The sequence below is a fragment of the Phocoena phocoena genome, chromosome 11, assembly GCF_963924675.1.
Source record: "Phocoena phocoena chromosome 11, mPhoPho1.1, whole genome shotgun sequence".
In the NCBI taxonomy this organism is placed as follows: Eukaryota; Metazoa; Chordata; class Mammalia; order Artiodactyla; family Phocoenidae; genus Phocoena; species Phocoena phocoena.
The window spans coordinates 503307-523672 of NC_089229.1; the positions used below are offsets into that span (position 1 = coordinate 503307).

General features: G+C 65.8%; 2 protein-coding genes across 3 annotated transcripts; both read left to right on the forward strand.

Moving 5' to 3' along the window:
- The first annotated feature begins 1988 nt into the window (after positions 1-1988).
- Positions 1989-7083, forward strand: MAPK11 (mitogen-activated protein kinase 11). Its single transcript, XM_065888324.1, has 12 exons — positions 1989-2104; positions 4344-4473; positions 4549-4607; positions 4678-4789; positions 4864-4893; positions 4989-5036; positions 5126-5240; positions 5546-5617; positions 5858-5937; positions 6387-6465; positions 6552-6725; positions 7004-7083. Exons 1-12 carry the CDS (start codon positions 1989-1991, stop codon positions 7081-7083), a joined length of 1095 nt encoding a protein of 364 aa, XP_065744396.1.
- Positions 7084-10210: 3127 nt separating this feature from the next.
- On the forward strand, positions 10211-18345 carry MAPK12 (mitogen-activated protein kinase 12). 2 transcript variants are annotated; one of them, XM_065888322.1, is made up of 12 exons: positions 10211-10437; positions 10510-10639; positions 12359-12417; positions 13268-13379; positions 13484-13513; positions 13768-13815; positions 14381-14495; positions 14697-14768; positions 14940-15019; positions 15099-15177; positions 15267-15440; positions 17796-18345. In XM_065888322.1, the coding sequence occupies exons 1-12, from the start codon at positions 10313-10315 to the stop codon at positions 17873-17875; spliced, it is 1104 nt and encodes a 367-aa protein (XP_065744394.1). In that variant the 5' UTR covers positions 10211-10312; the 3' UTR covers positions 17876-18345. The 2 variants fall into 2 exon arrangements, with proteins under 2 accessions (XP_065744394.1, XP_065744395.1); XM_065888323.1 differs by lacking the exon at positions 13484-13513 and having other exon boundaries at positions 10313-10437; positions 17796-17875.
- The last annotated feature ends 2021 nt before the right edge of the window (positions 18346-20366 follow it).

Below are 20366 nucleotides of genomic sequence, written 5' to 3' on the forward strand. Positions count from 1 at the left end.
TCCCCTCCAGAGGGCAACTTGGCCAAGACTGATCTGCCGGGGTAGCGGGGCACACTGCGGGCGCCCCTGTGCCCAGGGCAGGTTTGCTGAACGCTGAGGGAGGGTCTCAGTGCGGTGTGTGACCGCTGAGCAGGGCAGTGAGGCCGCCCCCCTCTGGTCGGCGCTGACCACTCGCAGCTGGGATTCCGGGTCGACAGATACCCCTGCCCCAGTGGAGGAGAGGGACAAAGGCCGCCCCTCCCTGCGGCGCGGCCGGTTCCCACGGCCCGCTGCTCCCTCCCGCCTCCTTTTCCCCTGCTTTAGCTGAAGCTCCATTAACTCCGCACAAAACCTCGGCTGCTTCGCCCGGCAGGCCGCCGGGAAAGTGCCCCCAGCGTGAGGCCCCGAGGAGGCCCCGGGTGGGGCGGCTGGGGGAAGGGGCACCGGCGTCCTCACCCCATCCCCGCCGACCTCTGCTGGCTCCCAGAGAGGGAACTGAGGCCGGAGCGGCTGGGACTGGGAGCCTGCTTCCTTTCTCACTTTTGGGCTCCCCCCAGGGTCCGGATTTGCCAGGCGGAAGTGTCCGTTTGCCTGGTACTGTGCTGACATGTTTTATTTTAATTTGGTTATCAATATTTGAGTATCAGGAGATGTCACATAAAAACTCAGGTTTTAGTTTGTTTCAAAAAAGTGGAAGGTTGGGACCTCAGCCTGATTTCCCCCTCTCCTGGGAGGAGGCAGCCCAACCTCTACCCACTGCTTCTGCAGGGTGGGGGGTCAGGAGGTATTTACATCCCAGGCAATGTTCTCTCCGAACCACTGTCACTTTAAGTGGGAAGTAGGAATAATCACTCTGACCTAGAGCTCTAGACAGATGCTGAACTAGGGAACATGCCCCTTCACAGTCTCGGCCGCCTGTGCCAACTGCACCTTCCAGGTGGAGAGAGGAAATGTGCGGTGCTGGGCAGAGTTCACCGATCTCGGGGAACGGTGGTTTCCAACTAGGGGAGCCCCGCAGGACCTAGGAAAGTCAGGGTGGGCTTCCTCGAAGAGTTGACAGCTGAGGGAGCTGTTTCAGAAGGAGGAAAGGTACCAGGCCCCAGAGAGGACCCATTTGGGGAGAGCTTCTTACGGGCCCGACACCCCAAAGGCCCTTGGTGCCGCCGCTGTCCCTGGTCCTGAGGGCTGGTCTCCGGGCCTGGCCCGGCAGTCACGCTTCTCCCAAGGGGCAGCAGGGCCCAGTCCCGGAGCCAGCCCGTGCAGGACGCCACACCAGACCGTGGAAGCGAAGCACACCGCCAAGGCCGGATGGCCTCCGCGGGGGAGGGGAAGGCAGGCTGACCCAGGATGCAAGGCACTTGCACCTGCCCGCGGCGGACGGGCCCTATCCAAGCAAATGCCTAGCTTTTATTAGGGGGTATTTTCTATTCTGATAAAAAAAATACCTCCCATGGCTTGTCCCTGGCTTCTTTGATTTAGAGGATTCTACCTTCATTTCTGCGGGGGCACGCTGGGGGAAGAGGTGCGGTGCAGGTGAGAGGAGAGAAGGGATGCACGGACCAGAGCAGGTTGAAGGCGCGTTAAACGCAGGACCCGGACTAGGCGGATGGCGGGATGCGGGGGGAGGTGGACAGCGGGGCGGTGCCGGCGTCTGTGCCGGCAGGGGAGGGTGCGGGGAGCTGAGTCCTGAGAGGTGGTGGCGGCCTGGTCCGGGTGGTGCGGGGCTGCGCCGAGGACCCACGCGGCGGACATTGGGGAAGTGCGTGGACCCCGGGAGGTGGGCGGTAAGTCGTTCCACGGCATCCCCTTCCCCCCGCCTCCCCACCCCGCCCCGGGAAGGCCGGTTTCCGCTCGACCGCCGCCTCGGAGGGGCAGGAAGCCGCGCGTTCGTCTGCGGGAACCCCCTCCCCGGCCCCGCCCCGCTCCGCTCCGCCTCCGGCCTCCGGCTCGGGCTCCGCGGGGCGGGGGGCGCGGGGCGGGGCGCGGGCCGAGCTGCGGCCGCTCTGGACATGTCGGGCCCGCGCGCCGGCTTCTATCGGCAGGAGCTGAACAAGACGGTGTGGGAGGTGCCGCAGCGGCTGCAAGGGCTGCGCCCGGTGGGCTCGGGCGCCTACGGCTCCGTCTGGTAGGGGCGGGACGGGGCAAGGGCGGGGGGACTGAGCGCGCGCCCCCTCCCCGCCCGTGCGGGGGTTCCCGGCGTGGGGAGGGGCTCGCCCTGCCTCCGCCCCCGGGCCTTACGCAGATCCGAGGAATGAATGGGGGGTGGGGGCGTGAGGGAAACTTTCCTACCCGAGCCTCTCCCCGGCGGGAGAGGGGTCGTCCTCCCGCCCCTCCAACCCGGAGCGTCCCCCTCCGGGCCCGAATCCTGCGGCGTCACAGCTGGCGAAAGGGCGGGCAGGTCCCCCGGGCCCCTTGATGTCTGAGCATGCATCGGGGGTGCCCCCCGTCAAGGGCCAGGCAGCCCTGGGCTCCGGCAGGTACCCCCGCCCCAGGGTGGGTAGCTCTGTTTGAAAAGGAAGAGCCCAGATTGGGGGGTGGGGGGCAAGACCCCTCACCTACGAACGACCGCAAGCTCCCCCCAGTCCACTGCCCCATTTTCCAAGGGATCTCAGGCTCCGAATGGGACTTAGGCCTGATCAGAGACGCCTACCATCCCCCCCAGGGGGCGTCTACACCCCACCCCATTTTTGCCCCAACCAAGAGAGCTCACACGCAGCCTGCAGTTAGGCCCTGGAGCCCAGACAGGAGGGAGTGTGGGGCCGGGGGAGGCCTCTGGACCTGGTGGCGTGGAGGCCGGAGGGGGCTTTGGGTGGCAAGGGGCTTGCTTGCGGACAGTCCAGGTTGCAGTTGCAGTGTTGACGGTGAGCCTGACTGTGGGTGTGGATGTTGAGAGGTGCCCCGCCCAGAACCCAGAACCTGTGAAATGCGGGGGTCATGGGTGTGGAGAGGCAGGGCCCCTGGGGGCAGGGTGTTGCTCCAGGATCCTGCAGAAGGTTGGGAGTGGGACTTCTCAGACCCCCTTACGAGGCCCAGCACTGGAGCCTGGAGCAGAGGTTTGGGGTCCCCTGGGCCTCAGATCTCACTCAGCCACTGGCCAGCCATCAGGAACCTCAGGCCATTCCAGCCATTCCAGCCACAGGCCTCTGTCTTCGTGTCTAAGACCACAAGGGCAGGAAGAGGGTGTGGGCCAATGTGTGAGTGGTCCCTGGGGGATCCGACAGAGCCCTTGCTGGAAGTGCCTTCTGGGAACTCGTAGGGACAGTCAGGCTCCCCAGGGGAGGTCTCTCTCCACCACTTAGCTCTGCAGGGCCTCCATGCCGGTGATGGGTTCCCTCCCTCCTCTGATGTCTGAGGAAGCTGGTGACCCGGTGCCAGTTCCCACAGTCCTTTGTTGACTGTGCGGACACAAAAGGATCTGCTGCGCGCGCACGCACACACACACACACACACACACACACACGAGCGTGCACACGCACCCCGTGAAGAGCCACTCCCCTACTTCCCACCCCAGCAGTGACTTGGATGGGGGAGGGACTTTCCTCCACCACTGCCTGGGCCCATGAGCACCCCAGGTCCTGCAGGAGCTGCTCCCTGGGCCGCGTGGGCATGGGAGGTGGGCTGAGGCTCCACTCACTCTGGAGGGAGGCTGGATCCTGGAGATGAAGTGGGAGGGAAGGGGGGGGCAGCAGCCAGAGGGAACACTGGGCGAAGGCATCCCTTCCCGAGGGGCGGTGGGGCCACTGGACGACCAGGCCACTTGTGTTTGAGGATGATGCCCGTGAGTGTGGCATCTCCTGTGAAGAGTAGCTGGGTGTGGGGCTTGAGGGTCTAGACCTCAGGGGAGTGGGGTTGCACGAGGGGAAATATTCTGTGGGTCCAGGCACCACCCTCTGCTGGGTATTTCCTGCTGTCCAGTTTCTCATTGTGAAAATTAACGATGCAATAAACCCCTTTGATCAGGTTTTCCTCCATATTTTGAATATTTGGGGGCTTTGGAGGTGACTCCGGAACCCCCTCAGGGGGCCTCCCAGACCCCCTGGCCTATGGGGGAGCTGGAGGGGCTGCCTGCTGTCTGCCACTGGCTGTTTCCCTGGCCTGTTATTTCCACCCTGAGCTGGGGGCAAGAGTCACTGGGGCCAGGAGACAGGAGAAATCCAGGTCCTGCCCTGGGCTCCCAGGTGGGCTGGGAAGGCTGGGGGTCAGAGGGCGGGGTGGAGGGTGAACTGACTCTGGAGGAAGGTGCAGGACTCCAGGAGGGAGGGGAGAGGCTTGGAGGGGGTGTTCAGACCGCCTCCTGGTGCCGGAGGCCTTCTGGCCTGTGGGGACCTCGCGACGGAGGCTGGGCCTCACAGGCCGCCTTGCAGCTCAGCCTACGACACGCGGCTGCGCCAGAGGGTGGCGGTGAAGAAGCTTTCGCGCCCCTTCCAGTCGCTCATCCACGCGCGGAGGACGTATCGCGAGCTGCGGCTGCTCAAGCACCTGAAGCACGAGAACGTGAGCTGGGGGCGGCCGGGCCGGGGCTGGGGGGCGCCCGCGGGCCGCCGAGCCCTGACTGCCCTCTGCACCCAGGTCATCGGGCTGCTGGACGTGTTCACGCCGGCCACCTCCCTCGAGGACTTCAGCGAAGTGTGAGCGGCCGTGGCGGGGAGGGCGCGGGGTCGGGGTGGGGACTCCGTGCTCATCCCTGCCGCTACCCAGGTACCTGGTGACCACGCTGATGGGCGCCGACCTGAACAACATCGTCAAGTGCCAGGCGCTGAGCGACGAGCACGTTCAGTTCCTCGTGTACCAGCTGCTGCGCGGGCTGAAGGTGGGCGCGGAAGCGGGGGGCGGGCGGGGGCGCAGGGGGCAGAACCTGACGCCCCCGCCGTCTCCCCCTCGCAGTACATCCACTCGGCGGGGATCATCCACCGGGTAGGTGCCTCGCGCGAGGGGGGGCGTGGGGCTCCTGCGGCGGCAGCGGCGGCGGCGGCGGCTTTGCCTGCGCTCACGCCGCGCCCGCCCTGCAGGACCTGAAGCCCAGCAACCTGGCTGTGAACGAGGACTGCGAGCTGCGGGTGAGCCGCTGGGGGAGGGGCTGGCGGGTCGGTCGGCCGGCCGGGAGGCAGAGAGCCGGAGGCGCTGACAAGCCTGGCGGTGCCTCTAGATCCTGGACTTCGGGCTCGCGCGCCAGGCGGACGAGGAGATGACTGGCTACGTGGCCACGCGCTGGTACCGGGCCCCTGAGATCATGCTGAACTGGATGCACTACGACCAGACAGGTGACGTCAGCCCGTGTGGGGCGGCCACCTGGGGCGGGTGGGCCTGGGACCCAGAGGCCAAGGACCTTGGGGGACAGGCCAGGTGGGGGGCCTGCGTTCACAAACAGACCTTCAGAAAGGCAGAGCACGGTGGGTCCTGGGCTGACGCTTCCCCCTGCCCAGGGTTGTGTCTAGAGAGGAGGGGCTGCTGGCTTTGGGCCTGCGCGTGAGCGCGGGGCTGCTGGGCTGACGCAGTGCAGCCAGCCCCCAGCTCTCTGAGGAGGGACTTGGGGTGGGCAGACTGATGGAGACGCCTCCTCCCACAGTGGACATCTGGTCTGTGGGCTGCATCATGGCCGAGCTGCTCCAGGGAAAGGCCCTTTTCCCAGGAAATGACTGTATCCTTGGCGCAGGTTAGGGGTGAGCCAGGGTCTCCTGCTGCGGGGTGGGGGTCGAGGGGGGTGGGCTCTGGCCCTTTCTGGCCAGTCTTGCCCCCTCTGCCCCACACCGTGCCACCTTGGGCTCACTGCTGTCCCCAGCAGCAGGAGAGCATGTTCTGGGCAGTGACCCAAGGTCTGGGGTTTGGGGTCCCGGGGAGAGTCCGTGCTTGGCCGTTGGGCATTTCCTGAGCCAGGCAGACATCGACCAGCTGAAGCGCATCATGGAGGTGGTGGGCACACCCAGCCCTGAGGTTCTGGCAAAGATATCGTCGGAACATGTGAGTCATTGGCCACCAGCCCCCTCTGCTGACCAGCCACTCCCCCGCCCGCACTCTGGAGGAAGGGGCGCTGTGGGGATAGATGGGGCACCACGGGGGGAGCATGGGTCACAGTGGAATAGACCCCAAGGCAGGCGCCGACCCCTTCAGGGGGAAACAGGTGAACTGGGGAGACATTCCAGGCATGAGGGACGCTGAGGGTGAAACCTCGGCACCTGCAGTGTCCTGGCCGTGGACAGTGGAGAGGCACCAGGCCCGGGACCTGCAGGCACGCAGGGCTAGGCAAGGTGCTGTAGCCACCAGATCCAAAGCGGGGAGGTCTCTGGTCCGCGTATGCCCTTGCCCAGGCCTGCTGGAGAGACTGAGTCTGGGGGCTTCTCCCGGCAGGCCTCTGCCTGGCTTAGGCAGGCGTTGAACAGCCCCCTCAGGCCCTTCCCCTGTGCTCCTAGGCCCGGACCTACATCCAGTCCCTGCCCCACATGCCCCAGAAGGACCTCAGGAGCATCTTCCATGGAGCCAACCCCCTGGGTGAGGATGGGCCCTGGGTCCGGGCTGGGCTCCGTGTCTAGCCCTGGCTGTGGAGGTGACCAGCCCTGCACCCCGCCCCTCTGCAGCTGTGGACCTCCTGGGAAGGATGCTGGTGCTGGACAGTGACCAGAGGGTCAGCGCGGCCGAGGCCCTGGCCCATGCCTACTTCAGCCAGTACCACGACCCCGAGGATGAGCCCGAGGCCGAGCCCTACGACGAAAGCATTGAGGCCAAGGAGCGCACGGTGGAGGAGTGGAAGGGTGGGCCTGAGGGCTGCGTCCCCCAGAGGCTGAGCGCTGCCTGTTTTCTGCAGGAAGTGCTCCAGTTTCTCTTGAGAGTGGTCTGAGCGAGGCCACGACACGGCCCCCCAGCCCCAGTCTAGGGGGTCAGGTAGAGCTGGGGTTGGGTATGTCCAGCAGAGGCTTGGGGGCAGCACGGGGCAGGCCCAGGAAGGGGCCCATGGGCCGAGGCTGCTCTCGGAGGGTGGTGGGCCTGGGCTGCTGAAGGCCTGAGCTCACCCTTCCTCCTCCCCTCGCAGAGCTCACCTACCAGGAAGTCCTCAGCTTCAAGCCCCCAGAGCCACCGCAGCCGCCTGGCAGCCTGGACGTTAAGCAGTGAGGGGAACGTGGCTCGCCAGCTGCACTCGGACCCGAGGAGGGGCCTGAGCCCGCCTGCCCTCCCACCTCGGCCCGCCAGACTCCCACAAGGGGCACCTCCCAACACCACTGCGGCCAGCAGCGCCCACCCCTGGCCTGGGACGCTTGTCTACACGCCGCGCCTTGTGGGAAGCCTGCACGTGCGTGAGCCACGGGTGTAGGAGTCTGGATAGAGCATGCTGGACTTCCTTGGTCCTCCTACCCCCTCCCAGCAACCTGGGTCTCCTTTGGGACCTCGCTATGGGGGACCTGGGTGCCATAAGAGCTCCCCCCTGGGGAGTGTGTCTGTTTCCAGATCTCCTGGGTCGCAGAGGGCTGTCCGTGGGGGGCAGTGCCTTGGGGCCGGAGCCTCCTGGAGACAAAGGAAGGGGTCTCGATGGTCAGAGCTGCTCAGCCTGGAAGTGGGGGGCTACCCTGGAAAGTGCTGAGACTCAAAGGATCTTCCATGGGGGTGGCAGAGTGGGGACAGCTGCCTGGAGCCATGTGTTCACCTATGCTGTGTGGCACGTGTGTGCTCCTGGAATTCACATGTCTAAGTAGATGCAGACGCATGTGAACCTGAGGGCACCTGAGGGCCAGTGGCCATGGCCAGCAGGAGGCCCAAGTTGGGGTGGCTCTACTGTTGCCTCCCCTCCCCTCAGTTCCTGGTGTGGGTGGGGAGGGGGCATTGCTGAGATCCTGCTGGGCAGCATGCATGGGGCTCAGGTGGCCGTGGGCAGCCATGTGAGCAAAAGCCCCCTGCTCCTTGGGTGTGAGGGCTGCAGCAGGGTTCTGAGGCATGAGGGCACTGTGCCAGCTGGGGGGCTGGCAGGCACGGGGGCCTCCAGCCTCGAGGTCACACATGCCGATGTGGACCCGGATCCTGGACCTTGGCCCAGAGCTGATGAAGAAACCTATGCCCACTCTACCTCTGCCCACCCTCTGGCCCTGCAGCTGGGCGCTGGGGCACTCAAGTCTGTGGGTCAGCCCTTGGCCTCTTCCCGCCTTCCGGAGTGGAGTTGACCTAGCGACCTCTGGGACAGGGCCCTGCTCCAGGCGTGTGGGAGGTGTGGGTCCTCCGTCAAGAGGCGTCTATCAGGTGGTGACCTCTCACCTCGCAGGACCAGGGAGGTCTGAATGCTAAGTGCCTGCCCCAGGGTTTCGCAATAAAGTTCCCCTCTCAGCCGGCTTGTGTCTCCAGCTCTAGGTTCTGCTCCCGCGCTGCCCCCACTGCCTGGAGAGGGTGGCCATATTCCGCTGGCCCCTGGTCAGAGCAGCCACCTTCACCCTCCCTGCTCCCTGAGGGCCAGTGGGGTCTGAGGTGGACAGGGCATGATGGCCACCAGCAGTCAACCCGCTGCCCTCAGAGTTTCATTGGGCGGGATCTGGCCCAGACCCAGACCTGCCCCTTCACTCAGTGGTCAACGAGGACGCGGGTTGGGGGTGTTGAGGTCTCTGGGAGCAAAGGCCTGCCCTTCCCCAGGGTCAGGGAGGCAGCTTTCCTTTCCCTCCTGGTTAAGGGGAAAGAGGGCTGCTTCAGCCTCGGGACACACACTGAGCGACCAGCCCCTGCCGCTCACTGCAGCTCAGGCTGGGAAAGCAGGATATCCCCAGGATGGGGACCTTCTACGCCTTTGCCCTAGGCCCTCGGGGTGGGGGTGGGGGTGGGGATCATCTGGGAGCTGGGCCTGCAGAGGCCTGGTCAGTGTGGGTGCTGGCCCTCAGGTCTTGGAGAACCCCTGGAGACCTGGCTGGGCCAAGTCCTGGGGGGGGGGATGGGAGCAGAACTGGGACATGCCACATCTGGGAGTCTGGCCTGATGCAGGAGCTCTGGACCCCATCACAGGGAGTAAGGGGGCCAGCTGGGGGCTTCCTGGAGGAGGCAGGTGGAGTGCCACAGGCGGCCCAGGGCATGAAGGGCACGGGGATGGGCGGTTGTGGCTCCAGTGACACCAGGCTGCCCCCACTGACAAGCCTGCAACTCCCGAGCACCCCGATCAGATCACCGCGCAGCCCGGCTGTAAAGCTGCTCTGGCCAGGCCGGAGCTGCCGAGCTGCTGACTCATGGCGCAAGGCACAAAGGGCGGGGCGGGGGGCCCTGGGGATCTTATTACCCCACTCTCAGGTCTGGGTCACAGGGCTGGGGGCGCTGTCGTCCAGCAGCATCTGGTCCAGGATGGGGCCAGACCCCTGAAATGATGTCCCCACCTAAGGGTAAGGGGGCACCCACCGAGCGAGCCCCAGTAGGGCCCCCCTTCAGCCCTGGGGTCAGGCACACCTCCCTGGAGAGAGTGGAGAGGTTCGAGCTGGGCTTTGAAGAGCAAACCTGAGGGCCTCAGCTGAGCAGGGGTGGGACAGGCAGTGGGACGTGCAAATCTCTGGAGCAGTCTCCACCCGGACGTGCAGTGAGGAAGAGCCTTCAGAGCACAGGGGCCCAGGGGGACCTACAAGACCCACCCTCTCTGCTTCCGGCTTGGTAGGCAGCCTGAGTTTGGGAGACAGAATCAACTTCTTCACTGGGAAAGGGGGACGGAAGCAAGATAGGGGCCGGGGAACCCCGTACTGGGGGGTGGATGGGTCAGCCCCAGGGTGAAGGTCGTCCTGCGGGGTGGGGAGTTGGAAGTGGGCGGGACTGGTGGTCAGTGATTTGCGGTTGGGGGTAGCAGTCGACGAGCTCAGGCTGCCAGGATGGGCCAGTGCCCTGGGGGCGCGGTCGTGAGGAGGAGGCGCGAGCCCCACGAGGCCTCGCTGACACAGCCTCCACTCGGGTCCGCGTAGTTCATCCCGAGTGCGGAGGAGGGCCGGGGTCTCGGGCGCCGCGTCTGGGTCTAGGATGGGACAGAGCTGCCAAGCGGCGCTCTCCTTCCCCCAGCCTCCGGCTTCCCAGGCGGCAGCCGCCGCCTCATGTTTCCGGAGGAGCAGAAGGGCGGAAGGGGCGTCACGTGCGCGCGGCCCGGGGGCCGGTTGGTCCGCCCGCAGGGGAGGGGCCTCGCGCTACCCGGGCGGGGGCTGGGCGCGGGCCGGGGTCGGCGGCTCCGGAGAGCCCGGACGCGAAAGCCGGCAGCGGGGTGCCCCGGCGACGGCGCGGAGCCGGCTCTGCCCGCGCGGCGGTGGCCCGGGGTGCGCGCCAGGGCGTCTCACGGATCCCGGGTCCCCGGCCCTCGAGGCGAAGCGCCCGCGGGGTCCGCGGCGGGGGCGGTGCCCGGCCAGCCATGAGCTCTCCGCCGCCCGCCCGCAGGGGCTTTTACCGCCAGGAGGTGACCAAGACGGCCTGGGAGGTACGCGCCGTGTACCAGGACCTGCAGCCCGTAGGCTCGGGCGCCTATGGCGCCGTGTGGTGAGCACAGGCCGGGCGGGGTGGCCGGGGGCTTGGTGGCCCGGGCCTCCCGCTAAGCGGTGCGCCCCGCAGCTCGGCGGTGGACAGCCGCACGGGCGCCAAGGTGGCCATAAAGAAGCTGTACCGGCCCTTCCAGTCCGAGCTGTTCGCCAAGCGCGCCTACCGCGAGCTGCGCCTGCTCAAGCACATGCGCCATGAGAACGTGAGTCGCGCGGTCCCCAGCTCCGGGCACCGCGTCCATCATCTCACCTCTGCTCATCTCCCTTCGTCCCCCAAACCGTGCCCCGAAGACCCGGTCCCTCCTACCCAGTCCCTGGGCTGCTCCCCTGGGTGGCGGGGCGGGCGGAGGCGAGGGGTCAGGCAGTGTCCCCGGGTGGGGGGGGCTGGTCACAGTGGTGAGGGCCGAGCCCCGCTTCGTCCTAAGAGAGCTGCTTCCCCGGGGTCTAGTCCGCTCCGCCTGGGCCAGTCCCGGGAAGGACTTAGCTCTTTGGCTTCTTGCTGGAGCCCCATCTGGCTCCTCGGCCCAGGGTCTGGTCGGGGGACAGCCACTTGCCCAGGCCGAGGGGATCCTCCAGGTCTCACTCCAAACCCTGCCTCCAGCCAGGAGCCCCGAGGTGAGAGAGAACTTCAGGTGGGAGGAGCGGTCTTCCTGGAAGGGGCACTTAGCCTCTCCCAGGCACCCCCCTGCCGCCCCACCCGGCCCCCGTCCTGCAGCTCCTTTCCTGACCCCACTCCACCTCCTGAGCCGCAGCAGCCCCTCAGCAGCTGGGTGCCGCCACCTCCCAACAGCGCTGCATTTCATAAACCCCTCTTCCCGGAGGAAGTAGGCTCTGAGAGGCTGAGGTCCCAGTCCTGCCCCTTCTGTGTCCACTTCAGGCCTCCTCCCCCCCCCCCACCCCCGCCGTGCTGCAGAGGCCCAGAAGTCTCCACCAACCTGGTGGACCCCCATTTAACTTCCAGGATTCTTGCTAAAACCTCCCGATGCCCGGGCCTCACCTGCTTCCAGGCCTCTCTCTGGATGTCCCACTGTTCTCTCCTCCCGCCACCCATGTCTCTGGCCATGGTGGCTGTCCCTGCACCTCGTGTCCACTGTCACCTCACTCCAGTTTGTGCCCGTATAGTAGCCAGGGAACACGTTCAGCATCACACCTATTTAAACTCTTTTGCCAAAGCTTCTAGGATCAAAGCAAGCCTTCACCAGGTGCTGCGGGTGTGCTTGGGTTTTCTTTGGCTTCTCTTTGGCTGCGTCGTGGCCTGGTCCTCGGCCACCTGGCCTCTCTCCCCGTATTCCTCAAGCGCTCCGAGCGTTCTGCGTCCTGCCCGGCCACCATTCACGTGGCCTCTGCCAGGTGTCCCCCTGCCAGCACATCCACCTGTGCCTCCAGCCACTCTGATGTGCAGGCCTCCTGGGGTCCCTGGAGGCCCTGTCACCAGAAGCCCCAGGTGCCAGTTGTCACGCTCCCCGTCTGCTGTCCAGCAGCCCCGACCAGAGGGCTGCGGGGCCGGCTGTGGCTGCCGGTGTGCTCACAGGGCTGCCTGCCTGGGCCTCTCTGGCGGAGGCACGGCCCCTGGAAAGGCCTGCTAGATACTGGCTGTCCCCACACTGTTCCTGGGTCTTCAGTGGGGATAGGAAGAGGGGGAGGAAGGGCCAAGGGGCTGGAGCTCCTTGGATGGCTGGGAGCTGACCCAGACTTGGGGCTGCCCCTCCCCCAAAGGATCCCGGCTGTCACCATCCAAAAATAGCCCTTGTTTATGGGCATGTGTGCCAGGGCAGGGTTGAGCTGCCAGGGGGCAGAGCAGGGCCCTGTGGGCAGTGGGGGGAGACCAGGACAGCTGCCGGGGCCTTTCCTGCCCAGAGCAGGGTGTGCCCTCAGCTGTATCTGTGTCCCCAGCCCACCTGGTGCTCTGGCCTCCTCCCCAGGTAATTGGGCTGCTGGATGTGTTCACACCCAATGAGACCCTGGATGATTTCACAGACTTGTGAGTGCCGGCCAGGGGCTGGCCGGGCAGAGCAGGTGGTGTTGGGTGGCTCTTGGGTGTCCACTTCAGCTTTGGGGTTGGCAGGTGGGCCGCCTGAGGCAGGCCTTGCCTTGCAGCCTGGATGGGCGTCAGGTGCACACTGCCCACCCGCTCACCACACCGCAGTCCACCCCCTGCCACATGCCCCCGGGACCCACGGTGCTGGTACCACTGGGTGGATCTGGGCCTCCTCCTCCAGCGCCGGAGGTGTGAGCCTCGTGCCTGAGGGTTTGTGAGTGGGTCCTGTGCTCTGGAACCCTGGCGCTAAGAGTGGCCTGTAACTGGAGCTGCTGACCTTTGCCGGCGGGTTGGGGGGGACCCAGTGCTGCCCTGTGCCTGCCCGGGTGGCCACCCGTGGCCTCACACTCCTGTTGGCCAAGAGCCAGGGGCCTGGCCCAGGAAGGGGGGGGCAGGACAGGCTCCTCGTTGCCTGACCTGGCAGGGGTCAAGGACTCGTGCTGGCGGGGTGCTAAGCATTGCTCTCTGTGTCTCCGTCCACCTGCCCAGCCTGCTCCTCTGACCCAGATGTCCTGTCACACCCCTGCCCACAGGCACTTCCCTCCTTTCTCACGCCCCTGCCCCTGCCTATGAGCCTTGGTCTCCCAGCCCCTAGGCCACCCTCCAGGAGTCCCCAAAGCGCAGTCCCGACCTGCCTGGCATCACAGGGCCCGGTGGGTGGTAGGAGGGTAGAGCCCAGTGCAGTGCTGTGGGGGGTGGGGACTGGGTGCTGCAGGGTGACAGGCTCTTCCAGGGCCTGAGCCCAGGCCCACGGGCGTGACCCCAGCTGTCTGGCCCCTCCCTGACCCCGCAGTTACCTGGTGATGCCGTTCATGGGCACCGACCTGGGGAAGCTCATGAAGCACGAGAAGCTGAGTGAGGACCGAATCCAGTTCCTCGTCTACCAGATGCTCAAGGGGCTGAAGGTGGGGACTTGGGGTGCCGCCAGAGTGGGTGGGGTCCCCCTAGGCGGGGCTGGGGCTCTGACGTTCCTGCGAACTGACTGCTGCTGACCCCTGTGTCCCCACAGTACATCCATGCTGCTGGCATCATCCACAGGGTGAGTCCTAGCCAAGGTGGGCGCTTCCCCTGGCTGTGGGCGTGCGAGGGGCTCCACCTTTGGGGCTTCCTGTCTCACCCGCGAGGGGGCACCCTGCCTGCCCACAGCCCGGAGGCTGTGCACCTCCACCCTTCCTGGAAGGGCTGCAGGGTGGCCCGGCCTAGCCCGATGCTCCCACATTCAGTTGCTGCCCGGGCCCTTGCCCTTGCACCCTGGCGGGCGGGGCTGCACAGCCGCCTTTCTTCTGCCCCCAGGACCTGAAGCCCGGCAACCTGGCCGTGAACGAGGACTGTGAGCTCAAGGTGTGTGTTGGGTTGGGGGCTTGGGGCCTCCCCCGCACCTGCCCATCTGCCCACTGGCCCCTTGGCCCTCAGGCCTGGAGGTGGACTGGCCCAGGCCCAGGCGGAGGGACAGACCACAGCCATCCAGGCAGTGGCCGAGCAGCTGATGGGCAGATGGGCCCTGGGGAGGCACTGGGTGGGGTGGCACGGGGGCATACCTGCTTGAGGGGAAGGGCGGGCGGTGTCCCCAGCTCCCCATGCCCGAGCCAGGGCAGGGCTGAGCAGGCCTTCCCAAAAGTGCTGGCTGGGGCCCGGCGGTTCACAGGGAGCGGAGGTCCAGGGGCAGGAGACCCCCCCCGGGGTGCCTGTTGTAAGGGTCGGGGGCAGGCACAGTCGGTTGCGCTGGGTGCACTGGCTGTGGGGAGGAACCCGCAGGGAGGCTTAGGGGTACCTGGCTGCGACCTCGGGCCCCAGAGGCTTGGCAGGAGGCCCCGGTGTGCCCAGTGCCCTTGGGGTCTTCTGGCCCACGGCTGGCCCACCCACTCCCCAGGGACCGCTTTGCCCCACCTTCTGATTCTGGCTGTAGATCCTGGACTTTGGCCTGGCCCGGCAGGCAGATAGCGAGATGACTGGGTACGTGGTGACCCGGTGGTACCGGGCGCCTGAGGTCATCTTGAATTGGATGCACTACACACAGACGGGTGAGGCGCTGCCCGGAGACGCGGCACCAGGTTCCCCGAGCTGCTCTGCGGGGAGGCTGCTGAGCTGGGCCGGGGCTGGGCAGGGCGTGGTAGGCTAGATGGCTCCTGGGCCCATGCCCCCCTCCGCCGCCCCCACTCCTGCGTCTGTGTGTGCCCGGCTCCCCAGCCCACAGAGCCCTGATGGAGGGGCTTCTGTCTCAGTGGACATCTGGTCAGTGGGCTGCATCATGGCTGAGATGATCACAGGGGAGACGCTCTTCAAAGGCAGCGACCGTATCCTGTACCTGGAGCTGGGTGCGGGGGAGGCTTGCCTTACACCTGGAGCTGGGTGCGGGGGAGGCTTGCCCTACACCTGCGGGGGGCAGGCCAGGCGCACCGCCCGGGCTGGGTGGGTAGGTGAGCTCTGCCCTCTGGCCCCGCGCTGTGCTCCTGACCTCAGCCAAGACCTGGACCAGCTGAAGGAGATCATGAAGGTGACGGGGACGCCTCCCGCCGAGTTCGTGCAGAGGCTGCAGAGTGCCGAGGTCACTGGGGAGCCAGGCGTGAGCTGGAGGCCTGGGTCTGGGCCTGGGGGCCGGCGCCTCACCCTTTCTTCCCACACAGGCTCAGAACTACATGAACGGCCTCCCCGAGCTAGAGAAAAAGGATTTTGCCGCCATCCTGACCAACGCAAGCCCTCTGGGTAGGGTGGGGCTGTGGTGGGCACGGGGTCAGTGACGTGGGTACCGGGGCCTGGGACCCGCCCCTCAGCCTGGCCTGACGCCCCCCCAGCCGTGAACCTCCTGGAGAAGATGCTCGTGCTGGATGCGGAGCGGCGGGTGACGGCGGCCAAGGCGCTGACCCACCCCTACTTCGAGTCGCTGCACGACACGGAGGACGAGCCCAAAGCCCAAAAGTACGATGAATCCTTTGATGACGTGGACCGCACGCTGGAAGAGTGGAAGCGTGAGTGGGGGGCTCTGGGCAGGGCCTGTGGCTGGACCCCACCAGCCCCCTGCAGGTGGCCAGGGCTCAGAGTCCTGGGTCCCCCCCACCCTGGGATGCAGGTTAGGTGAGGAACACAGTGGAGGTCAGGGGGCAGCTGGGCTTCCGGGCCAAGGCGACCTGAGCACTTGGCCTCTCCCGGCCCCCAGGCCTGCCAGCGTGCCTCCCCACGTCTAGGCCAGAGGCTGGGCTACCCCGGAGACCCTCAGCACCCACTCCCCCAGGCCTCTGCTCATACCTCTTGAATCTTCTGGCCTCTGTGTCCCTTTCAGGACCCCTCCTACCTAGACAGTTGCACACCCCTCGTCCTGCCAGCAGGATCAGGCCCACTCCAGGCAGTCCATAGCACCTCCCCCTTCCTCACTACCCCTCGCCCGTCCCCTCTAGCCCCACTGAGCACTTCAGACCTCCCTCTACCTGTGCTCTGCATCTCCAGGCTTTGCATTGGCCTGGAAACCGAGGGCCCCTCTCTTCTTCTCTGAGGGCTCCCGACACCTGCTCAGCCTGAGGCTGGGCTCAGGGACGCCTGCCCAGTCCCCGGGCCTCCCTCTGCTGGGGCCCTGACGCTCCATGCTGGAACGGGCCTTGTCTAGCTCCACTCTGGCATGGCAGGCATCTTCTCTTGGTGGCTGCGGGACCCGCCTGGGGGAGCAGGGACGTCTGAGGGCAGCAGTGGGCACCGACGGAGCTGTGGCACTGGTCGCCACTGTCCTAGACCCCGTTCTGGCTGTGCCTCAGACCTGGGGCCGCGGTCCTGGATGTGGGGGGTAGAGGTGGGGCTGGACGGGTTGTGCTTCTCAAACCACATTCTTCAGGGTCATCGGGGAGTCCCAGCAGCGGCTCTGCCCTTATCTGTGCTGTGTTTTGTGCTTGTAAGTTCTGAAAACCGAAAACCATGGGCCACAGGATCCTCTCTGCGGTCTCCGCCACAAACTGTAGTAAGAGCTTTTGCTTTTTACTACAGACCGTGGCGGACATGTGGTATGTTTGTGGTTGAGCCCCTGGTCAGGAATGCAAACTCATCACCTCCTGTTTCCCCGGGAAAAGCCAGCTTTACAGCAAGGACCTCTCTATACAAACCTTCCCTGTGTGGATGGGCCCCTGCACCAGGGTTAGATGAGGGCCTGGGAGGCACCTCGCGGGGTAGCAACACAACTGTGCCGTATGCTGGGCAAACCACACAGACCACCTGCTCTAAAGGCACAGTCCTTCCTGAACTGGGCTTGTGGAGTACCAGTGGTCCCCCAAACGCGCGTTCCTGTGGCCAGGTGAGCGTGGGCACCCTGGGGTAGGTGGAGCGGAACTGTCCTCTTGCAGGCTGGTCGGAGGGGAGGCGGGGCAGCACCCCCCTTCCTTTGGGACGGCTCGCTCTGGGCAAGGTTCAGGAAACACGAGCACCGGCGAGGAAGCTGGATGCTGCAGGCAGTTGGTGGCAATTCCACACTCGTTTATTAATTAATTAATTTTTGGCTGCAATGGGTCTTCGTTGTTGGGTCTTAGTTGCTGCGGGCAGGCTTTCTCTAGTTGCGGCGAGCAGGGGCTACTCTTTGTTGCATTGTGAGGGCTTCTCATTGTGGTGGCTTCTCGTTGCAGAGCTTGGGCTCTAGGCGCGTGGGCTTCAGTAGTTGTGGCACGTGGGCTCAGTAGTTGTGGCTTGCGGGCTCTAGAGTGCAGGCTCAGTAGTTGTGGCGCATGGGCTTTGTTGCTCCGCAGCATGTGGGATCTTCCTGGACCAGAGGTCAAACCCATGTCCCCTGCATTGGCAGGCGGATTCTCAACCACTGTGCCACCAGGGAAGTCCCCATACTCGTTTCATAGATGTTCTGGATCCAGAAGCTGCAGTGTGCCCTGGTGGGACCCTGAGCAACTCCATTCAAGTGAACACATTGGTTTACATTCCTCAGATGTTCTCTGTTCACTGAGGCAGGCTGTGGAGCCAAGGCTGTGGGTGTGGGTTACAGGAGCCCTGTCAGGGTGGACAGTCCCTGTGGATGGACACAGGTGGACTTGCACATGTGGGACAAAGGAGTCCACCTGGTGCCTGAACCCCAGCGGTGGTCTCTGACCCTGTTAATTTGGGGGACGGGCGGGCCCCCTAGTTCAGTGACTAACAGCCTGTGCTCTGGGCCTCCGCTCTCCACCCCCACCCCAAGTGGAATCTCATGGGACTTAACGCTGGTCCCCGCGAGCACCAGTGAGCTGGGCCCAGTGCTTCGTCTTGGTCACTGGCGTCCATCCTTGGTGTGCACTGTGGAGCTGTCTTAACAGGTGATGGGCCTCTTCTCCCATGACTCTGTCCCTCTCATCCTGCCCCAGGCGTCACATACAGAGAGGTGCTCAGCTTCAAGCCTCCCCGACAGCTGGGGGCCAAGGTCTCCAAGGAGACGGCCCTGTGAATACCCCTGGGCCTGGAAGGGAGATCCTGTTTGCCACTGGGACCTTGGCTGGGGCTTGCAACCCAGGAGTCCCCTCGTTCCATGGAGCCTCTTCTGGAAGCCTGTTCCCCTGCTCTCAGAGCCCACCTCAGCCTAACCTTGGAGGAGCATCTGGACTTTCTGGACAGGACGCCCACCTGACCTGGGGCTGGGCTCTGACCCCCTGAGCAGTGGTCCCCTCCCGCAGGGTGCAGCAGCAGACGCCTCAGAACCTGTGGGGTGGGATGGGGTTTGGGGTCAAAGCCTAGTCTCTGACCCTGCCTGCTCTGGACTGTGCTGAAGAGGAAGGACGGGAGGGTGCAGAGCACTGACTCAGGGACATGTCTCCTGGGGGCGTTGGTGTGGACGCTTCTGTACCACCCCCCTTATAAATGCACATTGGCCACGTGGTATGGCCACACGGCTGGAGGAAATAAACCCTTTTGTAGCTCCCACTCTGCTTCACTTCCTTATTTCTGGGCTGGATCTCCACCTTTAGGCTTTTGTATGGAGTAAGGGGGCTGGCCTGGGAGCCTCAGCCCCATCTTGAGCCACTGGGCCTGGGCACCTCCTCCCTCCCAGGTCACAAAGCTGGTGCCCACCTACACCCCTGTCCTGTGCCAGTGAGCCCCAAGCCTGGAGCCCCCCACGTTAGGACTTGGCCCTGCCCCTCTTGTGGGGTGGCCTTCCTCTAAACTAAGACCCTGGAGCAGACCCAGGGCAGGGCCTGATGCAGGGCCTGATGGGGGTGAGGGGTTAGGGTCCAATTCGGGTCTCAGCCCCAGGTGTTTGGGCTCCCTACACTCTCCAAGGCCAGGTTCTTGGGGGGGTGGGTCACGCTAGACGCCGCGAGGCACCTCGGGTGTCTCTGAGACGTCTGTGCCTTAGAAGGGTGGTTTCTGTGCTCCTTTTCCTGCCCCTCCCCCGGCCATGCCCCACCGCCATTGGCGAGCCCGCGGGGCCCTCTGCCGGCCATTCGACGTCTCCGAGGACTGGCAGCTGGGTCAGGGGCCACTCTAGAGCTCCTGCGCCCGCCCTGGCTCCGCCCACCTGTCCCCCGGCAGGCGCGCCCAAAGCGGGGCCAGGCCGTCACCCTTCTCCGGGCCTGGGGCTCAGATGGACGCACCCAGTTGGTCCAGCCGAATACGGTCAGACGAGTTGCCAGAGTAGGTACCTGCCTTCTCTGCCCAGGGGCCCTCCCGCGCCTCTGACGGAGCCCCGCCCGGGTCCCCGGCTCTCAGCGATCCAGGCGGGGCGGTCTGGCGCAGGCCCCGCCTTCGCGGCCACGTGCCCAGGACGGCCAATCAACACGCTGTTTTCCAGCCGCCGTGATTGGCTCAGGGGCGGGCACGTCTTCCCAGAGCCCCGCAGGCCGCCGGCTACCCGCACGAGCAGGTAGCCTGGCCAGAACGGTGGCGATCCACGCGGGGCTGCTTGCCGCGGGCAGCGGGGCCCTGTCAAGGCCTCCCTCTGCATCCATCCCACCTTGGGGAATCGCCCCCGAACAGCCGGGGCGACCAGAGAACGGGACTGGGGCACGCCCGCCCCAGGGCCCCACTTCCTAGACTTCAGGGCCCCTGCTCACGTCCCGCCTCCAAGAGACCCGCCTCCAGGGCTCCGCCTCCAAGACCGGGGACCCAACCCGCGGCGGCCCCGCCTCGAAGATGCCCGCCTTCCCAGACCCCCCCCACCCCCCAGGAACCGCCCCCCATCCAAGCCCTGCCTCAAAAGGGTCCGCCCGGGCCCCGCCTCCAAGACCAGACTCCGCCCATGTCTCCGTCCCCAAAGACCCGCGGGGTCCCCCCCGACCCCGGCTCAGTCCCCAGAAATCCCCTCCGTTTGAGGCCGGGGGCTCCCTGTTTCCTTCCCTCTTTGGCCATCTTGGTCTTGGCTGGGCCCGCGCCTCCTCCTTTACTGGCTTTATTCGTTCTCTCACTCATTCATCCCTCGCCCAGACACTCCCTCTGTTGGCCTCCGCCCTGCCTACCCCGACGCTGCGCCGCTCCTGTCCAACTTCTCTGCCATAACCCTGACCCTCCGACTCGTCCGCTCTTCGGTCGGGGGTCTTCCTGGAGCTTAAATCGGATACTGTCATTCCCTTCTTGAGCCTTGGGGGCAGCGCTGCGCTGCGGCCCAGGCCGGGCTAAGCCACGACTACCGTCCCCGGTCGAGGCTCTCTCCTTGTGGCCTTGCCCCTAAGGACCCTCGGCCTCGCGACCCTTCCCGCGTAGCTCCTCCCTGAGCCCTTACTGGGGGGCCTCGGTCAGCGCTGGGCGCAATGGGCTACTGACGCGTCTGACCCGTGGCCTGCGGGGTCAGGGTGGGCCTGGGGGAGGCTTGGGGAGGGGGGGCACGGACCCGCGTGGCTCGGCTCATAGCACGCAGGTGGGGCCGCCGTGACGGTCCGCAGGAGCCTGGGCATACTGGCCCTCCGTCCTCGCACCAGTCCCCTCCGACTTACGCAGGGGCGCCG